The sequence below is a fragment of the Podarcis raffonei genome, chromosome 1 (genome assembly GCF_027172205.1).
Source record: "Podarcis raffonei isolate rPodRaf1 chromosome 1, rPodRaf1.pri, whole genome shotgun sequence".
NCBI classification, from domain to species: domain Eukaryota; kingdom Metazoa; phylum Chordata; class Lepidosauria; order Squamata; family Lacertidae; genus Podarcis; species Podarcis raffonei.
In genome coordinates, this window is record NC_070602.1 from 22,939,020 (window position 1) to 22,961,141 (window position 22,122).

Genomic DNA, 22,122 nt, shown 5'->3' on the forward strand with positions numbered 1-22,122 from the left:
GTACCTTTTTTTTCTTTGCACCAACAGTAGCTTTGCTGCAATTAATAGATACCTCTTATATTAAGATCAATCTCTGTGGCCCTGCTTCAGGAGTGGTACCTTTAGAAGTGAAGGGGTTGTGACAGGGCCTTTTCTGTTGTAGCCCTTGTCTTTGGAAGCCTCTCCCCAGAGAGTTTTGCTGGCACCATTGTTGAATTCTTTTTAGTGATGGGTATGGTACTTGATTTCCTTAGGTGTTTTAGCTGTTGGTTTGTAGCTATTGCTTATTTCCTGTTATCTCACAGGAAAAGTACATGCCCTGGCTAGGTTGCCCCAGGCTGTTGGTGGAGGCAGGCTTCTTATGTCACTCAAAACAACCAATGACCATGTTAATAATATTGAGTGTAAGTGGTAAATGAATATGTAAAGTAATACACTTGTGAAATTGCTTGTGAAAAGTGTGGGAGAGAAAGTGATGATTCATACAATTTGGTCTTATTGTGTTTTATTTCAGTTTGGCAAACCAACCTTATGTGGCTTTGAAATGGTGAGAAATTGCTAAATGTTGTGTTTGTTGTTCTCAGTTGTGTGTTTTTGTAACATCTCACAAATAATGTTTTCTGAAACTCTTTCTGGCATTCATTTTGTTAGCCATTTAGAAATAAGTGTCCCAAGGATCATAAATCATGTAGTATACGGATCCTAACAATGAAATCCAGAGACCCTGGTACACTGGGCAGAATGCTAACATTGGCTTAGTATTGACATCAAATGTGTTCTCTGAATCCTATGCATTTCCAGCTGCAAGTTCAAATGTAAATGGCAGCACTCTAAAGGAGAGAAAACTTAGCAACATATTGTGACACACCCACCCACCCCAGCACTGACACAATGCAATCTCTGTATGCTAGGCAACTGACGCCTGCAAGTCAGCCGTGTTGCTTCCATGCCCTCACCCACCTCGACGACACATAGAAGACAGAAGCTTGCAGGCACACACACAGAGCCCAATAAACATAGCTTTCTAGCGACAACACAATTGACGGGAAAACTCACAGGGAAGAAAGGTTGGCTAGCTCACCAGAACCCTTGGGTGGCTTTATGGCTCCCCTTGGGAGATGACGCTAGACAGAGGATCCACAAATGTCAGGGTCTGAGCAAACAGCGCCTCAGGAAGGAACTTTTTGACAACGTGAGGGAAGGACCACAATGGGACAAGTTATTCCTTCACCGGGAACCAGGCTGAGGTAGCAAACAGTGGGAGGACTTAAGGCCTGCCAGGCAGAAATATGGAATTAAGACAGCTCTCACAACTGTCATGCCAAAGGCACAAAATGGGAGGTTGCACCTTACACTCCAGCTCTCTTAGCCACACAGCTATACAAGCATCAGAATGTTATTTTTCACTCCCTAGCTTCCCACAGCATCAGGAATCAGTTGCTTGATGGCCAACGCCTTGCTTTTTATTTTCTCATAAGACACTGAATTTCATTTCTCCACCCCACCCCATGCTGACCAACTGCGTGGTTTGTAGACAGGAGAATTATTGGGCCGTCTTTGTTTTCATTTTTATTATGTACTCTGTGTTATTTTATTGAAATTTTATGTTGTGAACTGCCCTGAGTTATAGGTTATAGGGTGGTATACTACTACTACTACTACTACTAATGGTTTAACACAGTCGCAGTTCACAGAGGAACTGTGAACTTTGAAGTGCTGAGGGATGTGTGTAGATGAACTCCTTTTACTCTTGTCCCAGTCACAGACTCATCCTGGAGATTGCTGGAGTAACAAGCTGAATGAGGGTTGGGGGAAGGGATCCCTCTTGGCCCATTCCCATTAATACAGAGAATAGAGCTATAACTCACAAAAACTTTTATAAATTGCTTAGAGGCTATTGCAATTAAGCAGTATATAAATTACTGTGATAAAGCAGTGAGTTTTGAAAGCAAGACCTAGGATAGTGCATTGTATAGTTCCAGTTGCTAGTTTCCACTTGTGTGCTATAATTTCAGAGGACAAGAGGAATTGGGTCCCATTGAGGCCATATAGCTATCCTTTGATCTGTGAATTCCCTGACAAGGTTATATAAACAGCTGTCAATGTGTTAAATCAGAATTCAGTGCTGCATGAGAAGAACAGAAAGAGGCAGTGGGGTAGTAGTTTTGGGGAGGCATTTTGTTTCATTTGGCAGGAGCATTTTCACTTAAACCCTTTCTTTTCTCCTGACTATCATTGGGAGCTGGAATGAGATCTTGGGGAAGTTGGTATCTCAACTACAACTTGCTCTGCTTCTGACATCTCTGTAATTCTGTCTACTTTTGGCCATCAATTCTCTTGAGTTGTTCCGCCACCAGCACCACTACTAATATCACTGGCATTGCCACTAGAAACTAGAAAGCTAGCGCTGTTTTCTGACATTTGACAGTATTGTCCACTGTCTTCCTTGGCTCCACAGAGGTTTTTAGGCAATGTGTGATAGTTAGAAAGAACGACTTGTGCCTCAGCAGACCCTTTCAGAATCTTAACAGCTATACTATGCAAATTCACTTGGCATGCTAAGTATTTCCTTGTCTTTTTCCGCCCACAGGATGATTATCTTAAAGCTGAAATATGGTACAACCTCCAGTGTCTAGCTAACAAAGAATTATACGAAAGTAAGAAAACCAGGGACTCAGCTAGATTGGTAAAGAAAAAGTGATTTATATGCGTTGAATGTGTAACTTGAAGCCATGGGTTCTCCCACGTTATGGAGAAATATAGCTGTGTCATCTACTGTCCTAATGTCTGCTTCCAATGTCTTCATGTAGCTGTTGAATAGCATTGGGGACAAAATAGCACCTTGCAAAACTCCTTAGTGTAAGTGGAGGCAAAGAGCGCTCCCGCAATGCTTGCCTGCAATAAACCAGCTCAAGGCAGAGAGCATGCCTCTCCGCTCATACACACTTATATATTTTAAGGCATGTAACAAAAATAATTTCAAAATTTCACCCTGAGTTCTTTTTAAATGTTCACATGAAACTGGGTTAATGCCTTTTGTAAACTATATTTTAGAAGTGCAAGCACTGAGTTGTAGCTAATATATTTCTGCTTTTCTTGCAGCAGACTATGTTAGTCTGTCATTCAACAAAGATAAGTCATTGAGCCAGGTAAGGCAAATGACGATAAAACCTTATGAAAATTTGCCGGCGTATAGTTTAGGTTTGGTGCATTCTGTTCAGTACATAATTTGACTTCCTGGCCACCTTGGCAAATTAATGTTCAGAAATCAAAAGAACAGTTGAGCCAATTTATTACTGGAAGCTTTTGTGGTCGCTATCAGAGCTTTTCGGGAACTGGCTGCCATATGCTACTAGGATAAGTTCAAAGTTCTTGTATTTATTTACAAAGCCCTTAGCTTGTAGCATAAGGAGCTTATGATAGCATAAGGAGCATCTCAACCTTTTGATCACTACCTGATCACTGAGGGCTTTGGAGGAGTCACTGTTTGGGGTCCCCACACGTCCTTGTATTCACCAGGACGTTTGGTTCAGTACTGTTGGTCCAAAAAAGCAGGTTCAGAGCCCCAATCCAGAACAGGCTTCTGATCCAGGCTTCTGAGTCACACAACAGTTTCTGGCAGAAAATTCTATCAACCTCACTTCAGTTTGCCTCTGCGGATGCTGTGCAGGAAAATTGAAGTCACAGGTGAGTGATTTTCAGCAAAAGAAAACTGGTGCCAAGCAAGATGAAGATGAAGGCATTTTGCAACAGTTTTTTCTTCAAACTAAAAATGGCCAGTTTAAACATATACACAGGCCCTGCTTTCTGCCTGCTAGCCATGCAAAAATTCACAAAATGTCCAAATTAAAGAACTATTCTATGCCTCGCTATACACTCCACAGATTCAGATATCTGAACATCCGGAGTTTACCCACTTTCTTACTCCTTGCATGTTTTTTCTTTGCTAGTCAGTGGCAGCTATTTGGGGGAAGAAACCATGCAGGGAGGGAGGGAGGGAGCGAGAGAGATCGGACAAATCAGAGCAGGAGAGATTTGAAAATTTATTTTCCCCCTTTGTCTTTCTTTTGCTGTTAAGCTGAAGCCATCTCAGGAAGAAACCATGGAGAGATGGGACTGGGGTGGGGGTGGGGGGAGATCGTACAAAAACCACGGTTACAAACGTTCGCACAGGAATTGATGGAAATGATGTGAATGCTTGCCCATAGAATGATTTCCAAGGAATTCATAGTGTTTGGTTAGTAGGACCTGTGTGTACTTTTTAAAAAGCATCAATAATCAGCAATTTGGCCCTTGCTCTTGTAAAATCTTGCTTTGCTTCTTGTTTGCTTTATACAGGAGAGGCCTGCTGAGTGGAGCACTGACACGGCGAGTTGCTGCCACTTACCAGGAAGGAGACAGGAGGGGCAAGGTAATGGGGAAACCACTGCTGCATGGGTGCATCATTATCAACATCATCATGTTGGTGCACCGTACAGCTCTGACCTTTCTGTTGCCTTGGCCATCCACTTCTCCCTCCTGGTCAGTGGCAGTGGCTGTCCATTGCCCCTCCCCACTCCCCACTCCTGTATATTCAGAGCTCAGTGGATACTTTAGCAAAGCTTTTTCAAACGACAATGGATTTCTAAATCGATTACTTTGCATCCTTTTGTTGTTGTTGGTTTTTTTTTTTAAAAAACAGGAATCCACTTGTTTCTATAGCAATGATACATTTCAAAAATGGCACAGCTGCTTGCCTCACAAAATGAAAGGTGAAGGGCACTTTTCTAGACGGGTGGTTTCTTTTCTCGTTGATTATGAACAGAACACTGGCATCGCTTTGTTATCGCAACAGGTACAGTGCACCAAAGGACTCCGTTTTAATTGATAACTCTGAACAGATGGCAATTTGCTGCTCTTCTTTAGAATGGATTCTCATTTTTTGTGATGTGATTGATGGTTTGGTGAAAGCATTTTAATTGAATTAGAAAGGGGGCAATTAGCAATGGATGGGACAACTGATTGAAAGCCCCCTCTCCCCATTTTCCCTGGCTGACCCACCAATATCAAAACTGTGTCCTGCAATAGCCTCAACTCCCTCCCCACCCCACTGCCAAGCTGGGAGGAGTGATGGGATATTAATTAATTAACACATAAACTTCCACAGTTCACCTAAGTTCACAGGTAGTCTATGAATGCCTTTCTGAAGAATATAGATCCTTCTGTTCCCTTTCAGTTCCATGATTCCAATATATATGTTGGATATTTTCGTCAAAACAATGGCTATGGTGATGTTTTAAAAAGGAAACATTTTAAAATGAGGCATTGTATCTTCTGGTGCTCTGATCCCTGCAATTGTTGTCTTTTCTAAAACATCTCTTCTTCTTTGTCAGTTACAAATGCCACAGGTGCCTTCTCCCTCCCTTAGAAGAATAATTAGGCGATATATTTTTGATTGCCCCTTAGAAGGCAGAGGAAGTGCCCAGATAGATTGCATCTGGGCACCTCTTCTACTTCATTCTTAAGGTCAGTAAAAGTGTGTTGTTGTTGTTTAATTGCTCTTGGCCAGTCTTTCCTTCCCTCTGAGGCACGAGGGCATTCAGCTAACTAAACGTCCCGAATCTGGGACTCATAGGTGCCAATTCCCTGGGGCCCTGGGTGCCCAAATACCCACAAAATTCCCCATGAAGGGGCCAGGCACCCACAAATTTTGGTGTCAGGGCCAAGCATGCGGCATGGCACCCACGACCCTGGACACCCACGACCGCGGGGCTAAACTTTCACTTCTGCTGGGACTTTGAGGCCTGTCTAACAAGCACTTTCTGAAGAGGCAGAAGCAGCAGTGTGGCAGAGAAGAAAATGAAATCCGTACTTGGATTACTTGATCTTCTTGCAGCAGAAGGGCATTCTGCCCATCTGAGTGCAGTTCTGGCTCCATATGGCAGCTGTTTGAGCCAGCACTTCATGTATGTTCCCTTTTCTCAGCTTCTTTTCTGAACTTAGCCTCTAAGAAAGTGCTTATTAGCTGTGCCTAAGGGATGAACCAGGGCCTTCCCTTCAATGAATGCCTTCCTGGCAATGAGAAGGTCTTAACCAGGTATGAATTGGCTCTTGTTAGGCAACTATACCTGCCCAGTTCTAACACTTTGCTTGGACACTGTGTTTCTGCTGTATCATTTCTTTCTTTGATAATGCATATGTTTAACTGTGTTTCCTTCTTTTTCTTCCTAGAATCGGGCATTGATATCAGTGCATAAGTTAACAGACGGCAGCATGAATAAAAAAAGAAAATTCCCACCCTTCTGGTTTCCAGATCCGCGATTTATACCAAAAGGATTGTATTTTCACACAAACAGCCATTTTCTGTATGCATATGGCAATCAGGTGTGTAAGAAGGAAGGTGTATTAACAACTGGCACATAGTGTTGCAAAGGTGGCATGCCAACCCCCAACCTCTGTCAATTGGTAGTAGGATTCTGGGGGTTCCAGACCCTCACCCTGCGGCCGTGTTTCCCTTGAGAATCAAGACACAGAAGTCACACATCCTCCAACATTTCTCTGATGAAAATAGGAACGCCCCATTCCATAACAATAATTCTACTATTTATACCCCACACTTCTTACTTGGTTGCCCCAGCACTCTGGGCAGCTTCCAACGTATGTAAAAACATAATAAAACATTAAACATTAAAAAACCCCAGTATACCTGAAAGAGTGTCTCCACCCCCATCATTCTGCCTGGACAATGAGGTCCAGCGCAGACGGCCTTCTGGCAGTTCCCTCACTGTGAGAAGCAAAGCTACAGGGAACCAGGCAGAGGGCCTTCTCGGTAGTAGTACCCGCCCTGTGGAACGCCCTCCCATCAAATGTCAAAGAGATAAACCTAACATTTAGAAGACATCTGAAGGCAACCCTGTTCAGGGAAGTTTATAATGTGTGACATTTTAATGTATTTTTAATCTTTGTTGGAAGCTGCCCAGAGTGGCTGTGGAAACCCAGCCAGATGGGTGGGGTACAAATTAATAATAATAATAATAATAATAATAATAATAATAATAATAATAAAATAAATTATTATTATTATTATTATTATTATTATTATTAGGTCACTTCAGTGCTGCTAACACAGTGGTTTGACTTCACCCCCAGAGGCGCAATCCATTGTCTCTCAAGACAGATGGATGCCAACAAAGATCTCTTATACAATATTCATTATTGTCTCTCCCCCTCCCTTTTAGGTGTGGATTTCTTATGATGGAGGCACCACTTTTGCACCATTATTTACTTTAAATGCTGAGATGATTATAGATGTAGATTCATGTGTTTACACCCAAGCGATTATATTTGTGACTGACGCGGCAAACCTTTTGTACACTAAGGCAGGTAGGAAAACATTAAAAAGTGGAGTCTCCTGCGGTCTTTGAAGACTCAAATATGAGAGTAGGCTAAGAATCCAGGTCCCCCAACCTATATGTTCTCATAGCTAGATAGGGAGAAACAAGTGGAAGCACCTGATGCACCTAAGGAATTCACTCTCTGCTGGGCAGAACCAGGGAGCCCTAAGGGTGCCCAAACCAAGAACCATGTAGACTAGAGACATAGATTCACTGCATCTTCTATGACTTCTATTTTAAGTGAGATTGCAGGAACTTGGGTGACCAACAGCAAAGGCTATTATCTTGTCTCCTGATGCCCCTATTTTCACATTATTCTCCAGGGAATAAATGCCCTATGCATTCTGCTTGCTGATATCTCATAGTGTAGTATGGTTGGCTGGGATCCAAAGAGCTGTTGCAATCTTCTAGTGGATCTTGGGGGCTCTTAATCCACCCATTTGTTGCTGCAGCACCCTGCATCTACCTTCCAAAACCCTCCACTGCAGATCAATCCATTCAGACCATGAGGCACAAGGAGCTTCTTCCAAAAAGGAACAACACCTCCTTGCATGCTTCAAAGTATTTGACCACATATGGCCTTGTTAGATCTTGGCCCTTAGGAACTATTGTCAGAAGTTGCATAATTTAGATATACTTTTTCCTGGTCAAAACGATCTATTTCCTTATTGCATTGATTAAATATGGGTTGGAAGAGCTGTTGATCTTTCCAAATATTCACAGAAACCTATTATATTTCCCCTTTTCTGTAGGTTTACCGAGATATGCCAAGCTTATCCCTCCAGCAAAGGGTATCTTCAACATGTACTTTGACCACCTGGGAATATTAAATCATATTTCTCTGAATGATACAATTGCCACATTTGTAAAAGAGACGAGTGTGGATGTGGACACTTTATTGAAGGTTAAGGATGCTTTTGATGCATGAATGAAAAATGTCTATGAGATTTTAATAATTGTTGTTCTTGTTAAGGACAAACCTTCACTCTTCCAACATGTCAAAGTAGGAAGCTAGTGCTAGAATGGACACTGGAGTCATTAATCCAGCATTTTTTCACCACTATCTAGATATCCTTATAATAGATGTAATTCTTTTTTTAAAAAACAACATTAAAAGTTGATTTCAGAAATGCCACCATTATAATAGGTTAAAGCAAGAAAGATAATTCTTTTGTTCCTGAAAAAAATAGCTGCTCACTGCTTTCTGGGGGGGAGCGGGGGCGACGTTTGCGGTCCCTCAAGCTCTGGCCTCACGTGCTCCAGTCATTGCAGGAAATCTCTCCCCAGTCCCAGGAACCCTGGTCGATTCCCTGCCAAGAAGGACCGTTAAAGCTGGCAGTCTGGGCATTGGCTGTTGCTCCTGCCTGGCCTGGCAGCAACACCTTGAAAGGCGGTGGGCCTCAGAGGCGCAGTCAGGTCCCAATAGCTCAATCCGAAGCATATTTCCTGTATATGTGCCCTATATGCCGAGGGAGTGCATTAATGAAACTTTCAGAAAACCATTGAGTTTGCCCCACCCCCTTAGCACAGGCAAAGTCACATAATGCTTCAACTAAGTTGCCACCTTCAACTCCTTCACTTCTTTCAAGTGGGACTTGAAAGTGCTTAGCTTTAACTGACTCCTACCATTATCTTCAGGGCCCTGAGCAAATACTGATTTTTAAAAACATAGTCTTGTACTCATTAGAAATTTAAGAGAAACTAGGGAGAAATTTAGTACTATCAGTATTATTTTTTGATTACTGCAGCTATGTCTGTGCTGCTTAATTACCAGTTTCTAAGCAATCTCTTTTCTGATTGCTATTATAAATTAAATTATCCCTTAGTGTGGTGTGGAGCCAGTGTGGTGTAGTGTTAAAGAGCGGTAGACTTGTAATCTGGTGAACCGGGTTCGCGTCTCCGCTCCTCCACATGCAGCTGCTGGGTGACCTTGGGCCAGTCACACTTCTCTGAAGTCTCTCAGCCCCACTCACCTCACAGAGTGTTTGTTGTGGGGGAGGAAGGGAAAGGAGAATGTTAGCCGCTTTGAGACTCCTTTGGGTATTGATAAAGCGGGATATCAAATCCAAACTCTTCTTCTTATTATTTTTTTTAATTCCCATTTATGCCTAAGCTAGTTTAGCAAGTTTTTTATCTATAAACGCATGAAAAAAATAATATAATTAATTTTCTCACTTTGTTCCAGGATATTGACTTAGGTTTTGAATTTCCTTTGGCTGTACAGTATATCACTGAAGAGCAAATGTTACTTTTAAACCATGAGCCGCGGATGAAAACAAAACATGTGAGATTCAGTAGTCTGCAAAGAGGCAAAAGATTAGATTATGGGTAAGTATCAATAACAGCATATGTTTTGTTAACAAGCAATGTCCTGGTCTGTCAGGTTTTTCTTTTTAATATACCCTGCTATTTTACAGAATATAGCAAAATAGCATCTCTCTAATTTGGTTAAATTGTTCAGAGGGTTGCCACTTTCTTGTTCTGCCTGCTCTTAGAACCACTTTGTACTAACATTTGCAACGTATACTGTGTAATACAAGTTTCAAACAAAACTTGTAGGCTTCAAAAATATATCAGTAGGAGATGTGTGTGTTGTCGGAAGTTGGAAACGGTTCCTGCAGTGTGTATGATGATGACATGGTTTCCCATGACTTCATCATCTGGGGGGGGACGGGGACCCACCACCACATTTGGAGCAAAGACTGCTGGAGTCTGCTGTCTTCCAGGGATGTGATATTGCTAGAGCCAGAAGGAACAGGTTCAGATAATATGGCCCATGAAATATTGCACCTACTAGGTGTACCAAACATGGAGATTAAGGGGTATTTTCGTGTGATAAGAAATACATTTGATTTTGATTTGATTTAATATTTGTATTCTGCTTTCCCCACAACAAATGTTGAGTTCAAAGTTGGCTCACAGTAACAATAATACCATTACAAGTTAACAGACATTGTGATCAGGGTAGTAAATTCAAAGCACAGGAGAATATAAAGCTAAAGACAAATTCATCAAAAAATTACTACAATTCAATACAAAATCATAGTGATTCAAAAGATCAGAAATAGCTGCTGAACAGCAGCCCTGTGCCAGCTGACATGCTTGAAACCACAATTTTCTCTTAGCACTATTTTCCAGCAAGGGAATGTTAGGAACTAGTCAAAATTCGTAAAAAATCATTAGATGTGTGATCTGACATCATCAAAGTGGTATTAAATGTATGCTTCTTTTTAATTCAGGCCAGGAGGATCGTGTATAATCAGAGAGGTTTTTAGGACACCAGCTCCTCCGGGCTTTATATCATCTGTACTGGTAGATGTTCTAGATCGGTTTCCTGTTGAATCTAAAACTGCTAGCCCTTGTACAGCAAATACTTTAAGAGTTTTGCCCCCTACAGGGAGCAGTATATCATACAGGCTTCAGCTGACTTCTCCAGGTTTGTGCATCACCTGATAATGAAAAGTTTTTGGAAGGAGGGTCTTTGGCTTATGCTAATCACACTTAAGTGGGGAAATATATAGGAAAAGAATTGTAGGGAATACTATTCATCTAAGATTGGTTGCATGGTGGTGGCCCCTGCCCAGCATTTCCTAATTTCCTATGTGGCCTCTTTTATATGTTCCTCGCCATCCAGTCATTTTTATTTCTACTAGATCCCCTTCCTAAATCAACAGCCAGCCAATCAGTCTCCAACTATGTGTAAATGCATACTTTTCTTATGGAGACAAAGTGGCAAAATGAAGGGAAATGCAGCTTCTGCACATTGAATAATGTTTTCATTATTTTCTTGTTTTCCAGGTGTGAATATATTTAAACCAACCGATCTTGAGAAAACAGTGGTGATTCCAGGCAGTAGCAGTTTCTTCATTATTCAAGTTGTGGATGACCAAAATGCTTTAGGAGATGCTACTATGCCTAATAGGGTGCCTTTAAATACAGACATTCCACCTGGGAGGTGGTTCTTGTATGACTTTGGCACTGCAAATACCAGAAAATGGAAAATTGTTGTTGACATATGTAGATATGCAATACAACAATTTGATGACCTACCACGCCATGCCATTAAATACTTGGATATTGGGTCAAAGCTGGAATTTAAATTCAGAGTGACTCCAGTTAATGTAGGTAAGACTGCATATATTTCTTGTCTCTCCGCTCTTCAGTATTCTCGATAAAATGTCTGAAAGTGTTTGAAATCATATGAAAGCAAACTCTTTATAAATTATAATCCTCTAATAATTTAGCTGACATTCAGCAAAATGTATTTTACACATATTTTTATATGCATGATTGCTTTTAAAAATGTAATAATAAAAATAATTATAACCAAGATTTATCAAATAAACTATCAAAGCTTATCTGACTTCCATAATTTTTGCAGATGTTACATGCTGTGTGTGTGTGAGAGAGAAGGATTTGGTCATTTGTATCCAAAACTATATTCCATTAAAAATCCTTCAAAAATAAATTAAAAGGCAGATATATTCACAAATATCTTAAAAAAGCACCACACAGAATTCTGTGTGCAATAATAAATCTTAATATTTCCATCTTTCAAAACATAGCAAGTCCTAGATTTGCACTCGATAACATTTTATAATTCTTTGTATACCCAATTGTTGTTGTTTAGTCGTTTAGTCGTGTCCGACTCTTTGTGACCCCATGGACCAGAGCACGCCACACACTCCTGTCTTCTGTATACCCAAATAGAAGTCCAATTTGTTATATGTATTAATTCAGCCACTGTAATAGCAAATGCCTTCAATTTGCTTATTCGATCCTTAATTGATGGTATATTGGAAAATATGTTATTTTTTGCAAGGAATTCAGCTTGATTGCTAATAGTGCTGTTGCTAGAACAAACAAAAATGACAACAGGATGAGCTCTGCCAAGCACCTTTAGTTAAATTAAATGCCGATGAAGTAATCCCATTTGTTTAAACTCTTCAGAACAGATCTGTTTATTCATTATGTTTGTCAGATGCTTTCTACAAAACCTTGGAACTCGAACGTAATCTGTTCCGGAAGACCATTCAACTTCCGAAACGTTCAAATTCCAAAGTACAGCTTCCGATTGGTTGCAAGAGCTTCTTGCACTCAAGTGGAAGCCAGACAGATGTTCGAGTTCCGAGGAATATTCGAAAACCGGAACACTTCCTTCTGGGTTTTTGGCGTTGAGGAACTGAAACGTTCGGCAACATTCAAGTTCCAAGGTTTGACTGTACCATGATGAATGGTACTGAAAAGCCACTGAGAACTCCAAGAGAACCGAGAAGGTCACACCTCCCCTCCATATCTGTCTTAGTAAAGGTCACTCCACATGGCATCCAAGGCAGTTTCTGTGCCAGAACCAGGCATGAGACCCAACTGGAATGGGCCCAGAAAATCAGGGCTTGGAGGTAGCCACCTACCAACCACTTGAACACCTTCCCCTTCATTTTGAAGAAAGGTTTGTTTCAAAATGTATATGTCATATAGATTTTGAAACTAGCGGGATATCCTATTGACTCCCATCCTGCCTACAGATCTTTATACAACTCTTTATAAGTTATAATCCTCACTCTAATAATTTAACTGAAATTCAACAAAATGTATTTTACATATATTTTTATCCTATTGACTCCCATCCTGCCTACAGATCTCTCATATGGATTTCTCATTTTGTTGTGCATATGCACACAGATGTATATGAAGTAAGGGTACACTGGAATCAGCCAAAATCCTAAGTATTTTTCAACCCAACTGCAGTCTCAGAGTGGAGCTAAGTTTTTCCTTTTGTGAGAGGTTGTTCTACAGGAAAGAAATATTGGAAATAAACATCATTCTCATTGTTTTTTCCTTCCACAGCGTATAATGTGTTTCATAATAGGCTAATGTACATTGCAATTGGAAGGCCTTCTCTTCTGGATGTGAGCACAAAAATTTATTTTGACGACAACAATAGCAATTTAATCGATATCACTGTTCACAGTAGATTTTTTGAAAAGGTAACATGCTGCCAGCTCTTTTCAGAGTACCTTGATAAAGTACACACAGCTTTAATGTGCATTCAGACTCCAAAAATCTTCTCCCCGTGTTTTTGTACAAAACAAACTTATGTTGGTTGTAGACCAGTTTACGCTATGGCTTTCCTCACAGAACCCTCGAAATTGTAGATTAATGAGACTTGGTTGCTAGATGTGTTGGGCATTCATTGCAGATGTTAGAAGGTTTGGTGGTGAGCTGGCAGGGAGGGGCCAGCTTGTGTGCTGGGAAAAGGCATTGGGTTGGATACTTAGTGTAACCTGGGGGTGAGAGGGAGCCTCTCCTGTTGGACATGTAAAAATCTCAGGGTACCCTGGTAAAGGCGTCTGGGTTGAAATCCGAAGGTCCAGATGACGTGAGGTGGGGGTGATGGGCCAAAGGACTTCCGTTCAGTGGCCAGGGGCTGTCAGCTTAGTTTACCAGCATCTTGAGGGGACCCTTAACCCAGGACTGACCCTTGTGAATAATCATCCAGCAGTCAGGTAGGATGATTTGGGATACACACCCAATGCCTATGCCAAAACCTCATGGCCAATTTATTTCCAAGTTCTTCTCATGTTGTTTTTGCTGCTTACTTCCCAGTTCCCAAGGCACACTGCGCGCAGGCCTGCAACCCCCCTCTCACAAGCACATTTTAAAAGCTATAAAATGTTAGTCAGCCAAACACCTGAGAAACGTTTTCACCTAGCAGCTAAAGATATGCAATGAAGGCACCAGGGAAGCCTCCCTAGGGGGAGCGTTCCACAAATGGGGAGCTACCACAGAAAAGGCCCGCTTTTGTGATGGCACCCTCCAGACGTCTTGTACAGAAGGCACATGCGGAAGGGCCTAAGGTTAAAACTGCAGGGTCCTGGTTGGTTTATATAGGGCGAGGCGGTCCTTGAGGTATTACAGTCCTGAGCCATTTAAGGCTTCATAGGTCAAAACAGCACTTGGAATTGGGCCTGGAAACTAATTGGCAACAGGCTGGATCCTGGACACAATAACTAGCCACTCATTGTGTTACACTCCTTTTGTGATTCAGCTTCAGTTTATCTTCTCATCTTCAGGCACTAGTTTAGCACTGACACAGCTAGACTTACTGAAAGCAATGGGATGCAAGTTATTCATGACTACAGTGCAATTGTATCTTACACAGGCGTTCAGTTCAAAACATTCTACATATCTGCAAAAATGTGTATACTCAAATCATTGGAACTGGACCCATTCATGAGCATCCTGGGCTCCAGAAGCCCTGAAGTGCTCTTGTGAGATCTCACAGGTCCATCCAAGTTCTCTCAAAATCACCCAGGAGCATCCAAGACCCGTCACACACAGAGGCAAAGGAAGGCAGAGAAAGCTTAAAAGCTACTGTAGTTCTATTGTTATGAATGGGGCCCAGTCCCAGCTAACTTTACCTGATGTGTGACCCTTGTCTTGGTATGGATATATTGTTTGTCATAGGCTTGTTTTGGAGTATTAGATTAATAATATTTAAAATGTTCCTGTGGGAGAGGCATTTGTCATATGAGAATACTTAAAACTATTCCAATGGAAGACAGAATTTGGAATTCTTCTAGTATGTACAATGCACACATGCTGTGCTAGGGAAATGAATGCAAATGCCTTGCTTGCTTGCATGTCAACAGCCATGCTTCCATGGATAAGGCTCTATGGCAGGGGTCAGCAAACTTTTCTACCAGTGGGCCGGCTCACTGTCCCTTAAATCGACTGGTGGGCTGGACCACACACACACACACATGCATGCACACATACACACACACACCAGCGGAGGGGGGCTTCTCTCTCTCCCCCAGCCCCTCCCCTCCCCCTGCTTTCCTACCTCCTCTGGCAGCGGTTGGGAGCCAGTAACGGTGGTGGCACCTCTCGTTTCTGGAAGAGCTTTCCCAGGTCTGGGCCAGCAGGCATGCCAAGCTCCGGCCAAAGCCCCACAACATGCCCACAGGCCTCTCTGTCCATGGCTGCATTGCTGGCCAATCTGAAGCCTCTCCGCCTGTGTGCTGAGGAAACCCGGCACGGCTCTGAATTGTCCAGTGTCGCTGCCCGCCCAGAGGCATCCGCAGCTTCGAATTGGCTGCGGGAGCTTCCTGAAGCCGATTCAAAGCCACCTGTGTGCCAATTGCGGACGTCAATCGCCGCGCTGTGCCAGTTTAGCACGGGGACTGACCGGGCAGGGTCCTCAGGCTGGATTAAAGAGCCCCTCTGGCCTTATCTGGCCCATAGGCCTTAGTTTGCTGACCCCTGCTCTATGGAGTCAGCTACATTAGTCAAAAAACAGCACTTCAAATGCATTATAAACATGCAACACCAGATGGTGCTGGAGAAAAAACAAACAAAATTCTTTGCGATTTTCCATAGTGTTTGTTTTCTTTTGTTATAACGATTTAATTTCTGACTTATTTATAGTGGGTTTCCCCCCTGTGTGTAGATCCATCCTATGATGAGAAGCTAATTATATTCATCTGTGTTGGAGACCAAGTAATGTTATGCTTTTTCATAAACATCCCTAGGGTAAAACCACCATAGCTGTTATCGCAGTGGGATCTCTCCGATGTGAACTGACAACTCTTGTCTTAACGCTGAAGAATTCCTGCTCCTATCTTAAATCAATGCACTATGTTCTATCTGCTAAAACCTCTCCTTCGGACTGGCTAGTTGAGGATGTCAGTGCTGAACCAAATGGCTCAGCGATTGCCAGACTTTTAAAGCAGCTACCGGTAAGGATCCTAAATCCTATATGTTAGTTTCTTAAATGTTCTGAACAGGGGAGGGGCACAGATGTATCCATTGCTCTATGAAGCCCCAGGATGCATTGTTCCAAAGCCCCACCCAGGCACAAGACTCCTGAGTTAGATGGATTTAAGTGTGGCCTATGAAACAGAGATCGATGCTGAGGACATCACTACACTCTCTGGCATCTGTGTCAGTGAAGCAGACAGGTAAAAGCTAACTTTTCTTCTGATAGAAGGCAGGGTCAACATTTCCAACTGTCTTTTTTTAAAAATCATTTTTTTAAATGTTTCATTAATAACAATCCTATGGAGGCCACATTAATTCGATGGCAAATTATGCCAAATCACAATACAATCAAAAGAGCCAACTAAACAGTTCCGAATTAAACATCCCGTGTTCTGGATATCAGGAGTTGATGTTATTCCTTGATTAGTCCAAGTTCCACAATTCCGATCTTAATCCTTTGTTCTAGCAGCCACTGATGTGATGACTTTCAATCGTGTTTAATAAATCCAGATCCATTAACTTGCAGAGGGAATTTATATTCTGTAGCTGTGTGAAGTATCTGTTTACCATCTTCTTTTCCTTCATGTTATAATCAGTCAATTTTCTTCAACATTGCCCCTCCGTTGAAAACTCATGTGTAGGTAAGCTCCATTTTGCCTCTCTGAAACCGAAAGCAATCCAGGGTCCGGCCTCAACTTCTGATTAATTTCCAGTGTTTATCTCCTTGTTTTTTCTAACAAGTTGGCGTCTCACCAAAACCGTAATAAATCAGAACTAGAGCTCTCTTTAGTTGGCAATGTTACCAATCATCACAGTATTCCACACAGTCTATTCTTTCAAGCACTCCGTAAAGAAAATTATAAGTTCTTCTTGAATCCCTCTTGCATTCCCTATATAGTTATTGGTAATTTCATTCCATAAATAATTGATTCTTTTTCAGTGAAGGCTTGCTGATCCATAGCACAGCAAAAATAATGTAAAAAAAAGAGCAAAGGCTCCCCTTCAATCACGTAGCATTCCAGTTACGATAATGAGAGTTCTCTTCATATCAAAACCTTGGCACTCAGTGCCTGATTCATTTCACAGGTTACCATTCTCTTTCTTCCAGAACACGTCTGTTTCTTAAGTCCGAAATTCAGATACATCTTAAAAGAAACAGAGTTACCTCCGCTCATGGCGAATGCATTGGGGAGTTTCCAATTTGTGCAGTGCTATGACCTCTGCATCCCTTCATTACATCTGGACTGCAGAGGTCTTCTCAGGATATTTGAATCAGAAGCCCTTTTATTTCCTTTCCCCCCTTTCTTTTCTTTTCTTTTCCCACTCTTTTATTATTTTCATCTTCATGTTTTTTTCCTGCCTTCCTTTGGTCCTGCTCCTGGTGTTGTTGTTTTTATGTCCTCTGCTCTGGGTCAATGAGGGGGTGTATGCACATGAAGGTGAGGGCTGGCTGGTGAAGGACCCTGTGTGAGAGGCAGGGAAGGGAAGGTCTCCCAGGGTGGGAGGCTGGAAGAAGGGAAGCTCCCAGGTGAGATCTGGGAAGAACCACCCCCTTATGTGTGAGACACGGCTTGAGATCGACCTTTGAGAGAGGATTGCATTTCTCTTTCTCTTTCTGTTTTCATTTAGATTAGTTTGCTTTTTAAATTTGTTCTTTCATCTGTATTAATAAAGCCTTAATAAAATTTTATTTTTTTAAAAAAAGAAATCTGTGCTGCTGGTAATAAGTGTATGAATACAGGGTTGGGGAGATGATACAAACCGGTCTTATTTTTCATCATATAATTTCCCCCTTTTTCTTCTTCTTTTTTCTATTCTATTCTATTCCATTCTTTCCCCCTTTTTTCATTTACAAAGATTATCATACAAATAAATTTATATAACCAATTAGAAAATATAAAATCGTTGACCCCCCCTTTCTGTGCTTACTTATGTTTTATCTTTTATCACTGCATAGCCAATTCATATCTATTTACTATTTATCCTTTGTATTTTATTTAAATTATTTTCACTGCACATTTTTATGTCAGTCCCACTAACGATTTAAGTTGTTTGCAAAAATTCTTCAAATAATCAATAAATTTTCCCCAGTAAAATGTGTTGTTTTTCATACAGGTGAACTACAGGCCACCATCTGTTTTGGGAATTGCTGTTCCACTCACAGAAAACTTCTATAATGCTGACCCCAGCAAACCTAAACTGAGGGATTATTTTACAAATTCAAAAGTAAGTCTTCATAGCTACTCCTGTAAGAATTTGAGAATGCGCATTTTTCAAAATTGCTATCCATTTTGCACTCTGTGCTATTGCATGTTCTTTTACATACACATACATTAAGAAAAGAGATTTCTAATAAAGAGGAGAATCTTGAAATTCAACTTCCAGATGAGCATTTCTATAGAATTTGCCCCAGAACTTAGGCATCCTGCTTGCACATACTATAGACTCAACATCTGTCTTCTTCCCACTATAAATAGCTGGTTTTCACATACTATTCTGAGAAAAATAACCTGAAAACTTGGGCTCAAATCCTTATGTTTTAACTTTATGGCCACCTCATTGCCACCTCATATCACTTGCCAAACCTTTGCAGTAATAGGACAGATCAGGATCAGAACATATGTTGACACAATTGCCCAACTACTTTCCACACACTCAAGGTAAATATACTTTAGGAGCTATGAAAACAATTTGAAGCACCCAGAGCAGCCAATATGAGCATTTCCTTTTTTTGCCCTAGGTGAACTCTACTGTCTCACCCCATTTTACAATCCTCCATGTTTTCCTGTTCTATCAACAAGAGGCAGTAGAGGATTGTATGCATAGTTCCTTTTGCACTATTCCATATATTCAAGATAATGATATTTTACATCTGATTAAAGACTCTCAAAGTCCACAGTATCAAAGCTGCTTAAGAATATGGAGAGTGTAGAGAAGAAAAAGGGAAAGGCTGAAAAACAGGCAGAGGACTTCATCTGCAAAATCATTTGCTGTCATCCAAGAGCCCCAATGTCCATTCAGCTCATTTGTCTCTTCCTCAAGAGAATGCTTCTCTTCAACCCAACTGCATATCACGCTTCCTGTTCACTAAGGAACAAGAGTTATTGCATAGTTCTCTTTGCCCTGACTCTCCCTTTCTTTCTAACAACCCTTTTCCACCAAATTTGAACACACTGGGTTCTCCAGTCCACTGATAGTTGTAAAACTATAGACTGATTCAGAGGCCAAATGATTTCCATTGCATATGTTGGGACACAGGTGGCACTGTGGTCTAAACCACAGAGCCCGGGGCTTGCCGGTCAGAAGGTCGGCGGTTCAAATCCCCACAACAGGGTGAGCTCCCATTGTTCGGTCCCAGCTCCTGCCCACCTAGCAGTTCGAAAGCACATCAAGTGCAAGCAGTGGGAAGCGTTTCTGTGTGCTGCTCTGGTTCGCCAGAAGTGGCTTTGTCATGCTGGCCACATGATCCAGAAGCTGTCTGCAGACAAACCCTGGCTCCCTCGGCCAGTAAAGCGAGATGAGCCCCACAACCCCAGAGTCGTCCGTGACTGGACCTAACAGTCAGGGGTCCCTTTACTTTTCCAACAGAATTCTGGACGGTACAAGCAATGTGCTGGCAAGTCAAACCGCTCCGCATGTGGATGTACAGAAAATATGAAGCTGTCCTTTTCTGTTGCCTTTTCTGATTGCAAGGAGAAGGTAAGGTCTATGCCTACATGTGCAGCTTTTTGTTTGTTATTCTGAGGAGTTATATAGTATCCCGGAACCATTACATCCAGTATGTAAAGTATATAAAAATAACAGTACATTAAGAAACCTAAGAAGATAAAAATACCCTTAGCTAGTGCTGATGAAGAGAAGATGACAATGTTGTGGCAGGCAAACATCTCTGGGGAGGAAATTCTGCAAATGGGGCGTCATAACCAATGAATCTTTTCTCTGGCTGCCTTCTGCCATGTCAAGGAGAATTTCTAAAGACTCCCATGGTTCTTCAAGGTACTGGGTTCCCAAGCCTTATAGAGCTTTAAAGGCAAACTTTGAATTCTGCTTAGACATGAACGGGTAGCTAGTGAAGCCTTTTAAGCCACTCACAGTTACTAACTTAGCAGCTGTATTCTGCAGTAACTGCAATTTCTGAGCAGTCTCCAAAGGTATCCCCAGATGCAGCCCAATACAGTAGTCAATCCTTGTTTCCAGATAACTGTGACCAGGCTATTGCTTTCCAGAAGAAGCTGCAGCTGGCACACCAGCCTAAATTAATGTGAAAGACATTCCTTCCCACAAAGGCTTATCTGGTTCTCCATTGACAAAGCTATATTTAAGAGTGTGCTCAGTCTAAGAATTTGATCCTTTAGAGCAGTGTTTCCCAACCTTTTCTCAACCGTGGCCCTCTTCTGACCTTGTGTTCTTCCTGTGGCCCACCCCACATGGACGTAGCCAGCCCTACCCATTGCCACCCCACCACTGCACTTAGCTGACCTGGGAGTTCTGGATTGTGGGCTCTACTGGTCAAAACGGGAGCCTCAGCGATTGCCCTCTCTTTCTGGGAACAAACCAGGACTGCTCCAAGAAAACACACGTGGCAAAAAGGAACGTTAGGCCCTGCTGGGCTGCCTCCTTACCAGCTTGTGAAACACTACTTTAGAAGGAGTGCAACCTTATGCATAACAGATTTAACAGATGTGCCACCTACCCACAGAATCTCAGACCTTCTGGGACTGATTTTCAGTCCACTGGCTTTCATTCAGCTCATTACCAATTTGTAAGTCAGACTTCCTATTTAGCAGAACTAAACCAGCTTATGTAAATAAAGTGGTACCTCGGGTTACATAGGCTTCAGGTTACAGACTCCGCTAACCTAGAAATATTACCTCGGATTAAGAAATTTGCTTCAGGATGAGAACAGAAATCGTGCAGCAGCAGCACAGCGGCAGCAGGAGGCCCCATTAGCTAAGTGGTACCTCAGGTTAAGAACAGTTTCAGGTTAAGAACAGACCTCCAGAACGAATTAAGTTCTTAACCCGAGGTACCACTGTATTTACATTTGTGTCATTCCACATCGATCCATGCAGGCATTATTTTAATGTCAGTGATTTCTATATATCTTACATTACTAGGCCCTGCGAATGAAATTCCCAGTATCAAGGCTTCCTCTCTATTTCACCATTGAGGATGAGGGTCGCTCTGTAAATCTGACATCTCCTTATTTTATCACAATCATAGAAGTCAACAACAGAACCAACTGGAAAGTTTCAGGTAGGGAGCGGAAGAATCTTGGGATTCATCATTGTCTTTCATATCGGAGAGGTTCTGTTGGAAATACTTGTTGTCAATGTATTTTCAGGCTCTCTTTCTTGCCCTATAGTAGGTGTGAGGAACCTTTGGTCCCCTGTATGTTGCTGAATTCCCATCATCCCTATCCATTGGCCATGCCTGATGGGGCTATTGCAACATCTAGTTCAGGGAAAACTTGATGTGGAAAGATTTGAATCTAGTCCAATTCTTTCTGCATGCAAAACCTATTATACCCACAGACCCTTAAGGCCTGAAACAAGCATAACACAACCCATTGGTTTACCATGGGTACTGAACAGGCTGCTGAAGTGTACACCCCTCCCCCTAGCTGTTCTTCCTCCTCTACATCTCCTGCTAGCTTTTACCATGACTAATAGTTATGGTGGCAACAAAGAAGAGTTCAGGTTAACCAACATTTCATATTAATGTTTGCCCACACCCCTCCTTTTTCACGCACTCGTGTTAATTAATCACTGTTAGTGCTTTTTTCTGGGGGGATGCAGGGGTACGCATAACCCTAAACATTTTGTGAATCTAAGTTTGGCCTCATTGAGGGGCAGTATTTCAATATGAGTAGAAAAATGAGAGTACCCCTAAAGTTTTTTTTAGAAAAAAAGCACTGCTGTTTGTTAACCTCTGGAAAACTGCTGTAGAAGACCCTGTGCAGCTCTAATACATCATGGTGTGCCTCTGATACCTTTCTTACTTTTAC

At 41.8% G+C, this 22,122-nt stretch overlaps 1 protein-coding gene across 10 annotated transcripts in view; it reads left to right on the top strand.

The window, feature by feature from the left end:
• LOC128407835 (cation channel sperm-associated auxiliary subunit beta-like) overlaps positions 1-22,122 on the top strand; it is a 38,805-nt gene that overhangs the window by 13,119 nt on the left and 3,564 nt on the right. For all 10 annotated transcript variants that reach the window (XM_053376716.1, XM_053376781.1, XM_053376708.1 and 7 more), the window contains 15 exons: positions 494-526; positions 2,570-2,636; positions 3,082-3,128; positions 4,661-4,813; positions 6,190-6,342; positions 7,197-7,341; positions 8,105-8,256; positions 9,538-9,680; positions 10,592-10,788; positions 11,151-11,477; positions 13,200-13,339; positions 15,887-16,093; positions 18,231-18,341; positions 19,704-19,814; positions 21,233-21,371. In XM_053376716.1, coding sequence (XP_053232691.1) covers positions 494-526; positions 2,570-2,636; positions 3,082-3,128; positions 4,661-4,813; positions 6,190-6,342; positions 7,197-7,341; positions 8,105-8,256; positions 9,538-9,680; positions 10,592-10,788; positions 11,151-11,477; positions 13,200-13,339; positions 15,887-16,093; positions 18,231-18,341; positions 19,704-19,814; positions 21,233-21,371 — 2,125 coding nt within the window. The remainder of the gene's footprint in view (positions 1-493; positions 527-2,569; positions 2,637-3,081; positions 3,129-4,660; positions 4,814-6,189; positions 6,343-7,196; positions 7,342-8,104; positions 8,257-9,537; positions 9,681-10,591; positions 10,789-11,150; positions 11,478-13,199; positions 13,340-15,886; positions 16,094-18,230; positions 18,342-19,703; positions 19,815-21,232; positions 21,372-22,122) is intronic.